The sequence below is a fragment of the Leptopilina heterotoma genome, unplaced genomic scaffold (assembly GCF_015476425.1).
Source record: "Leptopilina heterotoma isolate Lh14 unplaced genomic scaffold, ASM1547642v1 Lhet_38, whole genome shotgun sequence".
Taxonomy (NCBI): Eukaryota; Metazoa; Arthropoda; class Insecta; order Hymenoptera; family Figitidae; genus Leptopilina; species Leptopilina heterotoma.
Window position 1 is genome coordinate 2548931 of NW_025111054.1, and position 18315 is coordinate 2567245.

Below are 18315 nucleotides of genomic sequence, written 5' to 3' on the forward strand. Positions count from 1 at the left end.
TCAATTGCTCCGAGTCGAAGACTCGGAGTGATTGATATCTTTATGTTTTATAATAATATTCTTATAAGTTGTTGAATTTTAAAAATATTTTAGCGTCAGGGTAAAAGTCAAAATTTTGTCTGGAAATCAGGGAAATGTCAGGGAAAAAGAAAATTAATTTTTTGTGGCAACCCTGAAATAGCAAATAAGATGTAAATACCTAAAATAATTTCTACAAAATTCCAATTAATTTATTTACGATATTTTTCAAGAAATATGAATCAAAATTTTTTCTTGAGTTATAAGCTGAGATGCAGGCAGATATTGCTTTTAATAGCATGTAATATATGTTGAAGAATTAAAATAGGAATTTGACTGAAAATAGAATTCGTAAAATGTAAAACAGTTCAGCAGGAAAGTGTTATCAGTGGAAAAGGGTTGAGGGGGGAATGTCGACGATTGCGAGGGCGTTGAGAACCATGAATGAGTGAGATGTCCCCACCAGATTTTGCTCCTCTCTTCATCACTCCTTCGTTGATTGTCGGTCTTCTCGTTTCCTCGTGGAGCATCGGTATCCTTCGGGGTTCGCTTTTCTCTTGGTGCTCCATGCATCTTTCGGTCAGTTTCTCGTGGGTTGCCGCGCGCGCATTTTCGAACATAAACGTGAAGGCTTCGTGCATAGGTTTTATTCGCTCGTGAATATTCGAAAGAAGAGACATCACATAAAGGACCTTGAAATCCCGATCCGCCTGTCCCATTGGATATACCGAAAATTTGCAAAGGGATTTTTGATCTCATCATGCGCCGGCGATCTATTCGGTCAGTGTTGATAATTTATTTCTTTATAAAAATTCCTATATCAACCCCTTTATTAAAAATTCATTTTTTACTACTATGAAAAAATTAAGTGACAAATTACATTATATTATTTGTTTTCAAAATTGTTTAAAAGTGAATAAGCAAAAAGAATTTTTAAAAAATTTACATTTATAAAAATTTGAAAAAAAATTAAAAACTTTTTTTTTAATTTAATTATTCAAGTATTAAATAAATAAATTAAATTCATTAATGAAATTTAAATTTCATATGCAAAAACACACACTTTTCAATTCTTATTATAAATTTTTTTTCTCAAAAGTGATTTACCACAGATGAAAGAGAACATTTATTGAGAAAATGTCCAGTTGAAATTATGTTTTTGAAGTGGAAAAACGTGCGAAACGTTATTCGCTTCACCTTTCATTCACTCATTTTTCATTACGCACCGTCGCATACGAATGAATGAACTAAGTCCTTACATATTAATGAGTTGCAAGTTCATTCCTTCCTTATAAAGATTCTGGTTATTTATTTTTGTTTTCAAATCATACAGGCATATATATTTCGCTTAATGATTATAAACTAAAATTCATTAATTTTAGGCATTTTTTCTCTTTTTACATTCATTTTAATATGAAATATTACTTAAACGTGCTTATGCATAAAAAAGAAATAACTATTTTAAAAAAAACAATTCTCTTCAAAATATTTATTTTAAATTAAAAATTTTTTTTTTTAATTTCTGAGTAACTCCCAGAAAAAGTGACTTTTTTCATGATTTATTTTCGGAAAATGAAAAAAGGAATAGGATTTCTTTGTGGAGGGTTTGTTAAATACATATTGAAGTGTTAAAAAAATTTTTTATTTAATATTTTATGAAAAACGGCGGCGATGAATTTCATAGTCAAAATCGACTATTTTTTATGACTAAAAGGGCAGAACAAGTTTTTTCAAAAGTTGAAGTCCTGAAACAAAAAACAAAAAAATTTCATGATCTATAATATAAACATTGGAAGTACATATCATATGGGATTTTTATATCAATTTTTGCAATAATGGCGCACTTTTTGAGTAAATTAATCGATTTTTTGCCTAAAGAAAACAGTAAATTGTTTATAAAAAATTAAGTTTACATCTAATTTTATTAAAAAATCCATATGTAGTACTTCCAAAGTTTATAGTATATATTTTATAAAATTTCTTTGTTTTTTGTTCGAGGACTTAAACTTTTCAAAAAAGCTTTCCCTGTCATTAAAAAACAGTCGGTTTTGAATATGAAATTTACCGCCGCCATTTTGTTACATAATTTAAAAAAAAATAATTTTCACATTTCAATTTGACTATTTTATAAATCCTCCAAAAAAAAATTTCAGTTTTGATTTTTTTAAAACAAATCTTAAAAAATAGGTCCCTCTAGAGTAGTGTTACCCCTCAATATAATTTTCAACCTTAATCTCTAATGTCGATACATTTTAAGTAGAATAAAAATTTTCTTCACAATTTGGAATTTGTTATTCGTTAAAAACAATAAATAATTTTTCTTATAAGAATACAAGTAAGTTCTCAGTTGCAGATACAATGCCATTTGATACATGAAATTATATCCATATCAATTTAAATTCTAAAGTTTCTTTAAAAACTGCAAAGAACTATAGAAAAAGTTTTATTTACTTGATAATTTATAATAAAAATTCTGATATAAGGAGATTATATAAGACATAATAAATTTATAATCAATAGTAAAAAATAAAGGAACAGTGAAAAAATTTAATTATACAGAATGTTATTTTTGATTTTCGCAACTGTTTTGCATACTTACATTTTAATGGCATTCCGCGCTATCAAATTCCAGGTTTTTCTATAAATTCCTCTAGTTAATTTTACTGAAAAGTGTTTTTTTGTTAACTGAAATCAATTCATTGTTAAAAATATTTTGAACTGTTTTTTAATATTCTCTTTTAAAAGACTTTTAAAAATAATTAAAAAATTTTTTTTATGCAATAAAATTATTTTTGCACAAACAAATATGAATACAAATATATCACGTAATATTACGAATATCCAATGTAATATTACAATAATATCAATGCAATGTTATTGGTTTCGAAGTGAATTAATATATCTTCTAACTGAAAAAAATTTAGTCGAAAATTTCAAAAATTTTCCTCAATTAAATGATTTTCATTATCTATTTTAATACAATTATTTTTAAAAAATGTTGATAAAATTCTAAACAAACATTAATTTTCATAAATAATAAGTTTATAGTGGATAATAAGTAATAAGCAGTTGAGTGGAAAGTAGTAAAATTAATTACTTTTTCACTTATAACAATGCTTGTGTATAATTTAATTATTTTTTATACAACTTTTTAAATTCAGTTGAGGACTTTTTGAATTAATTTCATGCCATCAGTCATAAAGTTTCTTTAATATTATATTCAAAAATAAATAAGACTAAACTTTTCTTTATCTTTAAAAAAAATATCATATTTTAAAATATTTCTAAATTTGATATTTTCTAAAATTTTGAATTAATTTTATTATAATCTTATTATCGAAATAAAAAAACTGTGGTAAAGGTGTGAATGTCCATGAATATTATATGTTAATTTTCCATATACCCTAGAATAAAGAATTAATGAGATAAAAATAATAATTTACAGTAAATGTGTGAGAGGAGTTTGAAAAATGATCGTTCACGCGTTTCGATCGGTAATCGGAAATTCCGGCATCCTAAGGATCTTCTCACGATGATCGTTTTCAGGCGAGAAACTTTAACGCTCGAACTTCCTTCTCTCACTTTTGTGTTGGAAGAGAGAACGAAAGAAACACGTGTGGTATCCTGGGTAGGAACTTTACCCGCTCTAGAGTCCCATCGGGATCCTCGTTAGCCCGTCATTTTCCATTCGCGATTCCTTAGCGAAAATTCATTTAACGTCAAGCTGGATATTGCAGTCGTAAACCTTCAGAATACCCAAGAGAATATCCTTGAAACATCCGGAATATGACATAAAAAATTAATATACCCTAATGACTTCCTATGATAAACTGATTGCTTTTCTTACTGTGTGTAATTAAATTAAATTTACATTTTTTCATAAATATTGAAATTATTATAAAATCTTCTAATTTTTCATGTCTTTTTCATAAAAATTTGTAAATTCTCTTTATTACTTTAATTTATTAATGTTTATACATTCAAATTTTATCAAGAATATAGTATCAGGAACTATATTTTTCAATCAGTGTTACTAATATTTAATAATTAAGTAATTAATTATTAACTATTTTAATCTTCGTATTCTTTCATTCATTCTGTCCACAGTTTGAAGTTAGTTAACTGTTTAAATTTTTAGAAAATAAAGAAAAAAATTTTACTCAAAAAAAATGTTTAGTTCAAATTCAGATCTTTTTGAAATTAAACAACTTTAAAAATATTGTTATAAAGCATGAAAAAAAAATTGTATTAAAGATAATTAAAATTCTGTGATGAGTTTTATTTTTATGAGAACAATTAAATTATCGAGAAGATATTTATAAAAAATTTATAAATAATTGAATTCCTGTGAAATTTTTATTATTTTATGAAAATAATTAAAGGTATGGGTAGAATTTTATTAATATTTTTTTAAATAATTAAATTCTATTGGAAAATGTTATTAAAATACTAGATATTAAAAATCATTCAAAGGAAATTGTTTGAAAATAATAAAAATTATGCCCAGAATTTTATAAAAAAAATTTTTAATTATTGAATGGATACGAGAAATTATATTACAAATTTTTAAAATAATTGAATTCTTGCAATGAATTTTATTAAAATTTTCAAAAACAATTGAATTCTTACGAAGAACTTAATTAATTTTTTTAAATAATTATTAAATTCTAGCGAAGAATTTTATAAAAACCATTCTACATAATTGATTTTTTCGAAAAATTTTATGAAAATTGTGTTTGAAAATTATTCTATACCTCTGAAATTTTTTATTATTTATAAAAATAATTAAATGTTTGCGTACAATTTTATTAACATTTTTTTAAATAATTGAATTCTTTTGAGAAAACTTTCTATAAATCTATTATTTTTAATAATTAATTAAATATATATTAACAAATTTAACTAATTTTAGAAGATTTTGAATTATTAAAATTTTTCAAAAAATTAAGTTCTTTAAAATTTCTAATCAAATTCATTCAAAATTGAAATTTTATAAAATTTCAAATTAAAATTTTTTGAAGTTCATTTATTTATGAAAATAAATTGTAAACGCAACTCTTTTAAAATTGAATTAACTTTGAAATATTTAAGTAAAATTATTAATTTAATAATTTATAAGTCATTATTTTATGATAGTTGTTCAAGATTTAAGTTATTTAAAAAGAAGTTATTGTCAGAAATAGAAAAAATTTAATGTTCTTTTTAGAATTTGTAGTAATTTCATAGTTTATTAGACAAACAAAGATTTTACTTTTATGAAAATAAATTTTAATAAAAAATTTTAAAGTTCGATTATTTTTAAAATTGCTAATTTTATTTTAAAAAGCGAGTAAAAAGTTAGCCGCGCGCGAATTGTTGCTACTTTATAAATTAGTTTATAAATTAAAAAAAAATTTCTTAAATGCTTTTAAAAAAACTTTCGTTTGTTTAAATCGTATGGAAAAAATTTGAATTTTTTGAGATAGATTTTTGTAAAATATGACTTGTAGATTATATTATATTTTCCAAGAAATTACGTCAGTAAGGAAAAAAGAAACATTAATTCGGAAGTGGAAAAAGAATCTTGTAAAATTTGGATAACATGTGCTCCCTTCTCAGTAACCTCATCTGTCAAAACAAACTCCTTTTGTAAGAATAAGGGCTTCGTTGCCTTTTAGTATCCAAAGTGAAATATTTTAATTCTTGACACATACTGAAATAGTTCGAAGAAGGTCATTAAGGTCCTCATAAAAAAAAACCTTTTGATTAGATTATAAAACCGTATAACCGGCTTATCTATTTATAAAATTATTTCAGCTTTGGATATATTTTGACTTATACTTGAATGCATTTAGAAATGTAATTTAAAAAATCAAATGAGTTATGTATTTTTTAATAATTTTTTAAAAATGAAAATAGAAAATATTACGTAGAAATATATATGTTTGAGGAAAATTAAAGCTTAGAAGCGACTTTTAATGAACGGTTGATTTTAATGAACTTGACAGGCTTGAAAGTACATCACCTGTAGAGGATAAAGGATTCATTGTTGAAGCTTTCTCGAGGCTTGGCGGGACAATAGCGTATGTTAATTTTCCAGGCTTCCAGCTCCAAGCTAAACGTACAATATACCATCTTTTCTGTTCATAGTGCACATGTGAGTGTGCCCATACCTCAAGAATGTTAGATTTCAGTCTCCAAACCAATAATGTCTCAATGGTGGTCCAAAGCTTTACGAGAAAGTCTCCTGACGTTAATTAACGCCTACATATTGCCCTTAAGTAATGGAAGACTCAAAAACGCATTTTATATTTTACATTTTATAATAAAAATAAATAATATAGTAAAAGTAATAAATAATAATGTTTTTCTAACACTTCAATTTGCAGCAGTACTTTTCTGTTAAACAGGAAATTTTTATTTCGAATTTTTTTTTAAGTTATAAAGTGACCAAAATATTTTGTGATTGTAAATAATTAATTGGGCTTCATGACTAAGTCCCTATTTATTAACATGATTATATTGAAGGGGACGCCATAGTTGACGTATTCCAACAATCATTTTAACCCTATCTTTGTATGCAATAAGATAATCGACACGCGTGTCTTTCAAATGAAGAACAGTCACTCAAGTCAAAGTTCATCGTTATGAAACGAAAAATTGGTCGAAAATTCAGTGACGCAATTTCACTGGAACGAATTTTAATGCTTCACAACTTTCTTCAAGCCATAATTTTAAATTGTACGGATTTAATACATTTAATACATTTAATATACATTCTTGTGATAATGAAATTCTTTTACAATTTATCATTTCTGATAATATGCTCACACCAGTTAAAATAAAAAATATTTATGGGCATTTCCATACACATTCATTTTACTATGTTCCATTATTAATCTTCTATATTAATAATTAATAATCGTTGTATTCCGGTAATCTGTTCGCAGTTTGAAGTTATAGTTGTTGTTTGCTTTCTTGTTTCCTAACTTTTTAAAATATTTTCAATGTCATGAAAATCATTGAATTTTTGTAAAGAATTTTGTCAAAAAATTTCAGAATAATATAATTGAATTCCTTCGCAGAATTTTATTATATTTATGAAAATAATCGAATTCTCGAGAAAAATTTTATTAAAATTTTTAAAAATCATAATATTGAATTCTTTTGAAGAATTTCTTTGAATTTTTTTTTTAAATAATGGAGTTTCTTTAACCCCTTTACAGTCCAGTGAACATAAAGTTTTTGTGCCATAATAATGTTCAAAAAAAAAATTTTTTTTTTAAAACATGACATTGTCATAATTGTATATTTTTAGGGTCACTGAATCAAAATCCGTGGTCGAAAATTCAAAATTCAAATGGCGGCTTTATAATGTCGACCAAAAAAATTTAAAAGTGAAGGAATTCGATAACTTCAAAATTTTTTTGGTTACTATTTTAAAGCCGCCAATTTGAATTTTGAATTTTCGACCACGGATTTTATTACAATTTTCTAAAATAATTTAATTCATTCAAGGAATTTTATTAAAATAATATATAGAAAATAATTAAATTCTTTCAACTAGATACTATTAAAGGTTTCATTAGAGTTTTTGTAAATAATTAAATTCTTTTGAAGAATTTCTTTGTGTTTTTTTAAATAATGTAGTTTTTTGAATAATTTCAATTGACAATTTTGAAAATAATTGAAATAAACACAGAATTTTTTTATCTTCTTATAATAATTTTCATAATAACTTTTGCGATGAATTTTACTTCGAAAGAATTTCTTGACAAGAATTAATTTCAAAATTTTTGAAAATAATTGAAATTCTGTAAAGAATTCAATTATTTACGAAAAAAAAATTGAATTCTTGACAGGAATTTGTTTTAAATTTTTGAAAATAATTTAAATACTCCGAAGAATATAATTATTTAAGAAAAAAATTGAATTCTTGACAAGAATTTGTTTCAAATTTTTGAAAATAATTGAAATCTTGCGAAGAATTTTATTATTAATGAAAATAATTGAAATCTTCCGAAGAATTTTATTTTTTGTGATTATAATTGAATTCTTGCGAAGAATTTTATTAAAATTTTTGAAAATAATTAAAAACATCCGAAGAATTTTATTATTTAAGAAAATAAATGAAATCTTCAAACGAATTTTACTTTTTATGAAGATAATTCAATGTTTAGGAAGAATTTTATAAAAAATTTTTAACATAATTGAGATCCTCCTAAGAATTTTGTTATTTAAGAAAATAAATGAAATCTTCCGAAGAATTTTATTTTTTGTGAAGTTAATTGAACTTTTAGGAATAATTATAATTGAAAATTTTGAAAATTATTGAATTAAACAAAGAATTTTTTCATCTTTTAAATAATAATTTTCAAAATAATTTTTGCAATGAATTTTACTTCGAAAAGTTTTCTTGACAAGAATTCATTTCAAATTTTTGAAAATAATTAAAAATCTTTAAAAAATTCAATTATTTATGAAAAAAATTGAATTCTTGACAAGAATTTGTTTCCAATTTTTGAAAATGATTGAAATACTCCGAAGAATTTAATTATTTATGAAAATAATTAAAGGCATGCGAAGAATTTTATTAAAATTTTTGAAAATAATTCAAAACATCCGAAGAATTTTATTATTTAAGAAAATAAATGAAATTTTTAAACGAATTTTACTTTTTATGAAGATAATTAAATTTTTAGAAAGAATTTTATTAAAATTTTTGAAAATAATTGAAATCCTCTTAAGAGTTTTATTATTTATGAAAATAATTGAAATCTTGCAAAGATTTTTATTAAAATGTTTGAAAAATAATATAATTATTTCGATGAAAATTTAAATTCTATGTAGGAATTTAATTAAGATTGAATTGAAAATAATTGAATACTTAGGAAGAATTTTATTAAAATTTTAGAAAATAATATTGAATTCTTTTGAAAAATTTTATTTATCGAATTAAAAAAAATTGAATTCTTTCGTGAAATTTTATTGATAATAATTGAATTTTTCCAAATATTTTACTATTTTAAAAAACAATTGAATTGTTTCGAAGGATTTATTAAAATTTTGTTGAAAATAATTGAATTTTATCAAAAAATTTGTATTATTTATAAAATTGACTGAATTCTTCCGAAGAATGTTATTATTTATGAAAATAATTAAATTCCTCCGAAGGATTTGTATTTAAATTTTTAAAAATATAAACAATAATAATTAATTATGTACTAAATAAGTAAATTTTTTAAATTTTGATTGTGAAATTATTCAAAAATTTATATTTGAAAATAAAAAATTTTGTAATTTGCATAATTTGTATAATTTGCATTTCAGTCTTTGAAGCAAATATCATTTTATTGACTCCAGTAAATATTATTTGATTCAATTAAATATTTAATGGATAATAGTCAATTAATCGTTTATTTGAATCAAATAATTTTTTTTCAGTGTATAATGCCAAAAAAATTTACAAATTGAAAAAACAATTTTACTTTACAGATAAAAGTCAATTTTTGATAATAAATTATTACCGAACTAATATTTTTAAATTTATTAAGATTGAGAAAATAATTGTCAAAAATTGTTATAAATGAACTTTTTTAATGATACCTACTTAAAATTAAGTTAAATATTAAAAATATTTTGAAAAACAATTTTTTCCTCAATAGCAAACTCTTACTGGATAATTGACGTTAACTTCAAAGAAAAGAGTTTTTGTCTGTTCTAATTACTGTGCGCCATAGCGTCCCAACGGGAAGTTGCCAATGTTAACGATTGGTTCAATAATGGGCCATGCTTGGTGCCCAATGGTTTTTTCTTGGCAAAACAATTGGCAACCATCATTGGACCACCAATGGTTTAAACTTGGGATGATCACGCTACTGCCAATGATCGGTAGCCAAGCATCGGGCCAATATTAGTTGCCAAGGAATTGCCAAGGAAACAAAATCGATTTTCAAAAGCTTGATTTTTTATTGGCAGCCAACAAAAAACAAAGGTTTTGAAAATTGATTTTTTTTAATTATTAATTAAAATTTATTTTTAAAAAATATATTTTTCAAAAATTTATTTTTTAAAAATATATATTTTTTTAAATTAATAGAACATATTAATTTAATTTGTCACCTCTGGTAACACAAAGATGAAAGACTGATAAATTCCCTCACTTTATATCTTACAGTGGAGGGATAACTGTGAATGTCTTTGCGAGAGAGGAGCAGGTACTTATATAGAGCCAGTGAAACAGGTCACAAGCGAGAAAAAATCAATAGCATGCACTCTGGCGGCGCTTGTCGGAACTGTTTTCTGGCGCGCATGCATATCCTGACGTTATCGACACAGCGCTTGGCAACCAACGTTGCGCCACTTCCGACAAGCGCCGCCAGAGTGCATGCTAGTGATTTCTTCTCGCTTGTGACCTGTTTCACTGGCTCTATATAAGTACCTGCTCCTCTCTCGCAAAAACATTCACAGTCATCCCTCCACTGTGAGATATAAAGTGAGGGAATTTATCAGTCTTTCACCTTTGTTTTACCAGAGGTGACAAATTAAATTAATATGTTCTATTAATTTAAAAAAATATATATTTTTGAAAAATATATTTTTTTAAAATTAATTTTTGAAAAATATATTTTTTGAAAATAAATTTTAATTAATAATTAAAAAAAATCAATCTTCAAAACCTTGGTTTTTTGTTGGCTGCCAATAAAAAATCAAGCTTTTAAAAATCGATTTTGTTTTCTTGGCAATTCCTTGGCAACTAATATTGGCCCGATGCTTGGCTACCGATCATTGGCAGTAGCGTGATCATCCCAAGTTTAAACCATTGGTGGTCCAATGATGGTTGCCATTAATGTTCCAATAATGGAACGGAGTTCGCCAAGCATGGCCCATTATTGAACCAATCGTTTACTTCCCATTGGGGTCAGGTTCACTGAAAGGTGGACGTCTCGTAAACTGCATTTTAATATGAAATTATTAATTACTTTAGCAGACTACTCTTTACTCATACCCTCCTTTCTTTGTTCATCCTGCTTCCTACAAATACATTCGCAACTTCGGAAACTCTGGATCTTTCGTTGAAACGCCCATAGTTTTTCTCAAAGAGTCGTTTCTAATTCTCTTGGATATAAGGGCGCATATCTCTAGTTTCAAAATGATAATTACCCTAAGTCAAGCCAATTTTCCAAATCTTCATCTTTACGTTTTCCTGTTTCACACACAGCCTTATGTGTCGTTCGCTGCACATGTGGTTGAAACCATGAAAAGATCCTTCAACTTTTACTATATTAGGTTTCCTTTTACCAACAAGGCGGAACAATTTTCTACGTCCCTTATTTTATTAATGAGCTTTTAACTTCTCTAAAATATTCAATATATTTAAGGATGTTCGGAATAGTGAATAAAATCTCGGAAATTCGTTTAAAAAATATTTTTTTTCGGAAATCACTAAATTTTGTTGTTATTTTAAGGACGTAATAAAATATTTTAATCTAAATCTATTCTTAATAAATATTTAACATAAAAGTTTTAATTTTATTTTTGTATAAATATTTATTTAAAAAATTTTAATACATTAAATTTTTTCTGTTTTTTAAATGTATTGAGGATAAAACAGTACCTAAATATATAATGATTATTTAAAATTACTCGAAGTTTTTGAACTTATTGATATAATAAAAATAAGATTGTTATGAATATTAAAAAGAATTTTTAAACTATTAACAGAAAGTTTGATGACATGTAAATAATTAAAATTTCTGTTATTGATCAATCATTGATCCACAAATGCTGTATATTTGTTGAGAAAGATTATGCGTTTGATTATTAATCAATGACAGAATGTAACATGTTATTTATAACGTGATGGAATTTATGTAGGACCAGCTCTTATGAAGCAATCATAATCTCTACAATGTGACGTGACAATGACATTTACACACGCACATTGATTGGAAATCAACTTCCGTTACTGATATAGAAAATGCAGATTTAATTACATTTTATCTGTATCTTTCCTGCTGTGACAGTTAAAAATCTTATACAATCTTTCTGAATATCATTTTATACTAAAAATAAAATTAACTTTATTGCAAAACGTCCGTCATTGATTTAAATATTAATATTTTTAAAAATCATTAATATAAGTCCAAATTGAACAACTCATAAGAATATTGTTACTAGCTCTAACTTCTTCAAAATTATTTTCATCATTTTAATTCAATTAATATTTTCTAGAATTTTTAACTTAAATTTCTTCTTTAATTCAATTATTTTTAATATAGTTTTTGAAAAAGTTCTTTGAGAATTTTCAAATACATCTGTTCACAATTTAATTTTACGAAATTTTGATTATTTGAAAATTCTTCAATCAAATATATATTGGAAAATAAAAACTTGAAATAATTTCAAAAAAATAATTCAATTAGACTTTTTCAAAAAAATTAATTCAACAGAATTGTTGGTTAAAAGTACGAAAAAATCAGATTTTCAAAGATTTGGATTTGAAAAGCTTTTCAAAATTCAATTATTTCAAAACATCCATGCTTGTTATGCTTTTAATGTTCAATTATTATCTAATATTTTAACCGAAATTCATTTTTAAATCAATTTTTATTTAAAAATTCTACGAGAAATAAATTATTTAAATTCAAAAATAAATACTTTATTCAATAATTGAATGTTTCTTAAAATTTAATTTTTACGAAGAATTTCAGTAACAACTTTTGAAAATGTTTAATTTTTTAAACAAATTTAATAAAAATTTTACTGAAATTTATAATATAAAAAAATTTTATAACAATTTTTGAAAATAATTGAAAACTTTTTGAAGAATTTTATTAAATTTTTTAAAAATATATAATTCAATTCCTGAGAAGAATTTAAATAATAATTTATGAAAATAATTAAATTCATACGAAGAATTTTATTAAATTTTGTTTAAATAATTGAAAATTTGATAAGAATTTTATAAAAATTTTTGGCAATAATTATTTAATTCTTGAGAAGAATTTCGCTATCCATTTGTAAAGATAATTTAATTCTTGACGAGAATTCTTAAAAACAATTTTGAAAATAATTTAATTAAAAGAATTGAATTCTTGTGATGAATTTTGATATTTATAAAAAATAATTGAATTTTGGAAAAGAATTTTATTAAAGTTTCTTAAAATAATTTATTTTATTAGAAGAATTTTGTTGTTTCTCAAGATAATTGAATTCTTTTGTTAAATTATTAAAAAAAATTTGAAAAATTGCATTTTTCGAGGTATTTATTTAAAATTGTATTAAAATTGAAAAATATTTGACATTCTGCGATGAAAGTAATCGAATTCCTGAATAAAATTTTATTACTTATCAAAAATAATAATTGAATGTTTTCGTAGAATTGTATCAAACATTTTTTTCAATAATAATTAAATCTTTCGATAAGTTTGATGAAAATAGTAAATATTGAAAATTATTGAATTGCGAAAAACTATTGAAAATAATCGAATTTTTGGCGAAAAATGTTTTTTTTTTGTAAAAATAATTGAATTTTTGAAATAATTGAATTTCTTACAAGAATTTTATTACTTTTGATTATAATTGAATTTTTGTTATGAATATTGTTATTTATAAAAATAATTGAATTTTGCAGAGAATTTTATTATAATTCCAAAAAATAATTGAATTTCTGTAAAGAATTTTGTTATTTATGAAGATAATTGCGTTAAAACTTTTGAAATATTTAAATAATATTAAAAAATTAATTCTTGTCAGATATAGAAACAATTTTTGAAGGTTTTGTATTAGAATTCATTGTAGTTTCATAGTTTATGAGGCAAATAAAAAAGACACAAAAAATTCAGAATTTTCTTATGAATTCTAAAAATTTAATTTTTTCCAGTACTATTTTAATAAAAATCCCTAATTTTTCCCTGATTCCCCTGACTAGTTCTACTTTCCCTGATATTTCCCTGAATTCCCTGATTTTTCTGACCTGTGTCAACCCTGATATACTACATAGAGCTTTGGCATCACTTTCGCAAAAAACCATCAATATTATGACTAAAGTATTAAGTATTAAAATAATAAATATATAATGATGTAAAGGCTTTAAAGTGTTAGATCCGATTACATAATTCAAGCATATGCCAACTATTTGCATGTTTCTAATAGGATTTCCATAAATTTCTCAGTGACATCATGGTTGAATCCATGCAGAGAACCATCAGTTGATTTCATGTTCACAAATAAAAGGTGGGCTTACAATTAAAATTTTTTAAAATAAGGCTTATAGTAAAGGAGAATGAAACGAAAACATTATAAAGGATCTCAGGTGTTAAAGATTATTTAACTAAAATTTGTTAATCTTTATAAATTAAAATTGCGATCAGTTAATCCTTGATGTTCATATAACAACTATTTATGTTAGAATTTTGAAAATTCAAACAATGTACATACCGCAATGTTATTTTATTTCTGTGTATAAATAAATTTATATAAAGATAAAGATATACTTTTACATCTAGAGAAACTTAAAACTGAAAGATTGCTAGTTGTTGTTTTTTTAACACATACGATATTCTTCGGTAATCTTCGTTTTTCTTTTGCATTATGTTACCTCTCTTATTCTTGATAATTACGATGATCAAACAATGCCATAAGGAATGGTATATTCGCGTGTATAATTTCATATATAGATGCACACATATGTATACAGATCTCGAATCGCATGCCTTGTTAAGCACTAAAGAGACAAGGCATGCCAGAGGACCGACCGCCAGTAAACACTGGTCACTGAAGGGCCCAGATTGATTGTGGTCGCACGCCGTTCTATGAGCCGTAGATTATAATTTACAAACGAAAAGGGACGTGTACCATAAATGGCTGTTGGTCGTCTGCCTGTCATTGAAATCAACGAATGTGCTTTCATTAGCAACTCAAGCTTGTAATCAACATCTCCTTCATGCAAACTCAATACTGCAATAATATACTCATAAAAACTTCTTAACAATAAAGAAATATATAAACATAAATTAACCCGCATGCGACTGCATGTTTATAAATTTCGAAGTAAGCTTCAACCCCCAATTTGAAAATTGCTTCTAAATTTACCAAATATTAATTTTCATGAGCTTCAATCGCAACTAAAGATTCCTATGGTTGCAGTCATGTTAATTTCAACTTTCAGGAAACTGTGTGCAATGAAATTTATGTCAAATAATGTTCATATTATGTGAAATTTAAGCGAAGTGCGGTTTTATATCAAATAACTATTTTGTCAAAAAAGTTTTCGGTAATAAGCATGCGCCTTCATATTTTTTTGAGTGTGCATTTATACGAATGGTCAAATTTACGTACAACTAATGATATAATGATAATGACTAAAGGGATATATCTACAATGTCTTTTTGCATGATTACAGAGCAATTAAATCTATGATTCGGCAAATCAGATCCAGACCGGAAATCATTTATTACCCTTGTGACGATATTTATCGGCAATCAGGCATTTCCTGTTCACTCTCCGAGGTCATAAAACTCTATCGATTCCTTAACTTTCAAGCTCTATATAGTGAAATGAAATTAAACCGTGTTAAACAATTTATAAAACTTTACATTGTTTAAAAACAACATTCTTTACCTACAGTTTAAACAATTGGTAATAATTAAAATGTTAGTGAAATATTACAAAATTAAAATTCATGTTTGTGCAAAACTTAGGTCCTAACAGAGAATCATCAAAAAAATAGAAACTCTCAAATATTTTTAAAAATATTTGTTTTGGGATAAAATGCTTGAAACAAAAGTTATATTGGGTTAAAGAATGTATGAAAATTAATACATGTTTTGAGCCCAAAAACTTTTTTTCAAACATTTTGCTTTTCTTGCTACTAATGAAATAATTATTATTATAATAATAAAATTATCTTTTTATGATAAATAATAATAAAATTTATAAACAAATAACCAACATTTTTCAATTTTAAGAATTATTCTCTTACAAGAAGAATATAATTCTTTCACAAATTGCAATATAACCACAACACATAACCACTGAAGTACAGAAACGTCCGCTGAATGCCAGAATTAAAGCTTATCAGCTTTGCGGTTACTCTACAATTTGCAATAATATGAGAAAATATAAAACACAATATTTTGAGATATATCTGAATCATTTACTCTTTTAGAACAGGTTCTCATAAATTAAACAACATTTTTTATTAAAGAGTTTGTTAAGTTTTAAAAAATTAGCAATGCTACGAGTTAGACCCAAAAGATATAGTAATCGTGGTATATAATATATCAAAAGTTATATGTATATTTTTTTAATTAATTTCAAAAAAAGAGTTTGTGCAAAAAATTCTTTGAATTTATAAGTACACGAATTTGTGGCCATTTTTTGACAGACGTGCTTTTGAACGAGTTTTCCTATACCACTGGTATATACAGCACTATAAACTTTTTTGTACTCCAGACTACCCGATTTTCCCTTACTTTTTATGAGTGAGGTTATGACCTTTAAAAATGTGTTTTCTTATGGCTTTTCAATATGTTTTATGAGCAAACATTCTATGTGGTCACAGAAACTTTGATAGGCATCCATTTTACAGATTTTACCTTAAAAATTCCTAAATTTATAATCCAATTTAACGGAATTCAAGAAATAAGGAAAGGCTAATAAAATAACAAAGAAAACACCTATAGTGATGTGAAATATATTAAATGATTCTTAGTTGATTTCCCAAAATCTGTTAGAATGCATCTAACACATATAGTAAATAATTAAAAAAAGAGGGTAATAAGATTTTTAAAAATTTAATATTTTATTCTTTTACAATCCATAAAAAATATTTATTTGCGTTGCTGCTGAAGTTTATCATCGCCATCAAAAAACTTAAATATATATTCTCTCTAAATAAAATCTCTCTATTTTTTATCTATAAGTATTCCACTGATATTAATCTGTGCATTGACACTTAAATATAAATAATTGAAAAATCAAATGCGCTATAATAATTGGAATGAGTTGTATATTCTTTCTCTGATTTGAAGTTAGAGAGCGATTTAAAATTGCATATTAATATTCTTTTTTTAGAATCTGTATACCTCTTGCTTGGATTGTATGACTTTTTGGATTTTTTTCAACTATTTTCAAAAAAGATGATTTTTTCGAATAATTTTCAAATAAAATTGGTTAAATTGATTTTTGCAACTATTTTTTTAATTTTTCAGTAAATTTTTGAATGGTGGCCACCTTGGGGACACTTTTTTGAAAAGCAAAATTTCATCTGTTTTTACAAAGTCGCCTAAATTTTATTTTCCTTAGTAATATAAAAAAATTGTTTGCTAAAATGTTAGCTAAGGAGATACAGTTTCAGGGCATATTTTATTAATTGTTATATAATACCGTTTAGGAAAAGACTGTAGTCTTTCAAATATGGGTGTTCACCTTGGGGCCCCTTAACCTATAAAAATCTAATACGTCTAAAATGAATCTAAAATTTAATTGTTAATTGTTTTTGAAAAAAATTATTAAATTATTTTCTACAATTTTTAATCATAATTCTTCTCTAAATCAATTATCAAATAATTTTAATAATTTTCAGAAACTTCTTCAAAAAAATTTGGTAACTTCCCACTTTAGATAAAATTCCCTGATTTCTGTAAATTTCTGTAAATTTTTAAAATGTATTGTAAGAAATGATAATAACTGATAAAGAATTTCAAAAAAAGTGAAACACTTCACAGGAAAATATTTGACTATAATACTAATTTTTCACAATGAAAAGTAAATAACATTTGTATTCCAAAAAAGAGGTATTTCAATCAAATAATATGTAGAAAAAGTTTCAAAAGGGTTGGAATTTATTAAAATAGGTTACAAAAGCAGGGTTGCCACAAAAAATTAATTTTGTTTTTCCCTGACATTTCCCTTTTTTCCTGGCCCTAAAATATTTTTAAAATTCAACAATTTATAAGAATATTATTATAAAACATAAAGATATCAATCACTCCGAGTCTTCGACTCGGAGCAATTGATATCTTCATGTTTTATAAAAATTTTAATTTCCATAAAATTTTTCAAAAAAAATTAAATTATAATACAATTCGTTGCAAGAATTCATTTATTTTCATAAATAATAAAATTCTTCACAGGGTTTCAATTATTTTATTTTTAATACAATTTTAAGTAAATTTCTCGAAAATATAAAATAAAATTCGTTCCAGGAATTCAATTATTTTCATAAATAATAAGATTCTTTACATTATTTCAATTATTAAAAAAAAAAATTTTTTAATTTGATTGCAAGAATTCAATTATTTCCATAAATTA

The 18315-nt window shown here is 24.4% G+C and overlaps 1 protein-coding gene across 4 annotated transcripts in view; it reads left to right on the plus strand.

The window, feature by feature from the left end:
- The first annotated feature begins 606 nt into the window (after nt 1-606).
- The window catches only part of LOC122505899 (papilin), a 136918-nt gene continuing 119209 nt past the window's right edge, over nt 607-18315 (plus strand). For 3 of the 4 annotated variants that reach the window (XM_043617771.1, XM_043617774.1, XM_043617773.1), the window contains exon 1: nt 607-798. In XM_043617771.1, the coding sequence (XP_043473706.1) occupies nt 779-798 (20 nt within the window). In that variant the 5' untranslated portion in view covers nt 607-778. The remainder of the gene's footprint in view (nt 799-18315) is intronic. The other variant, XM_043617772.1, reaches the window with a different exon arrangement.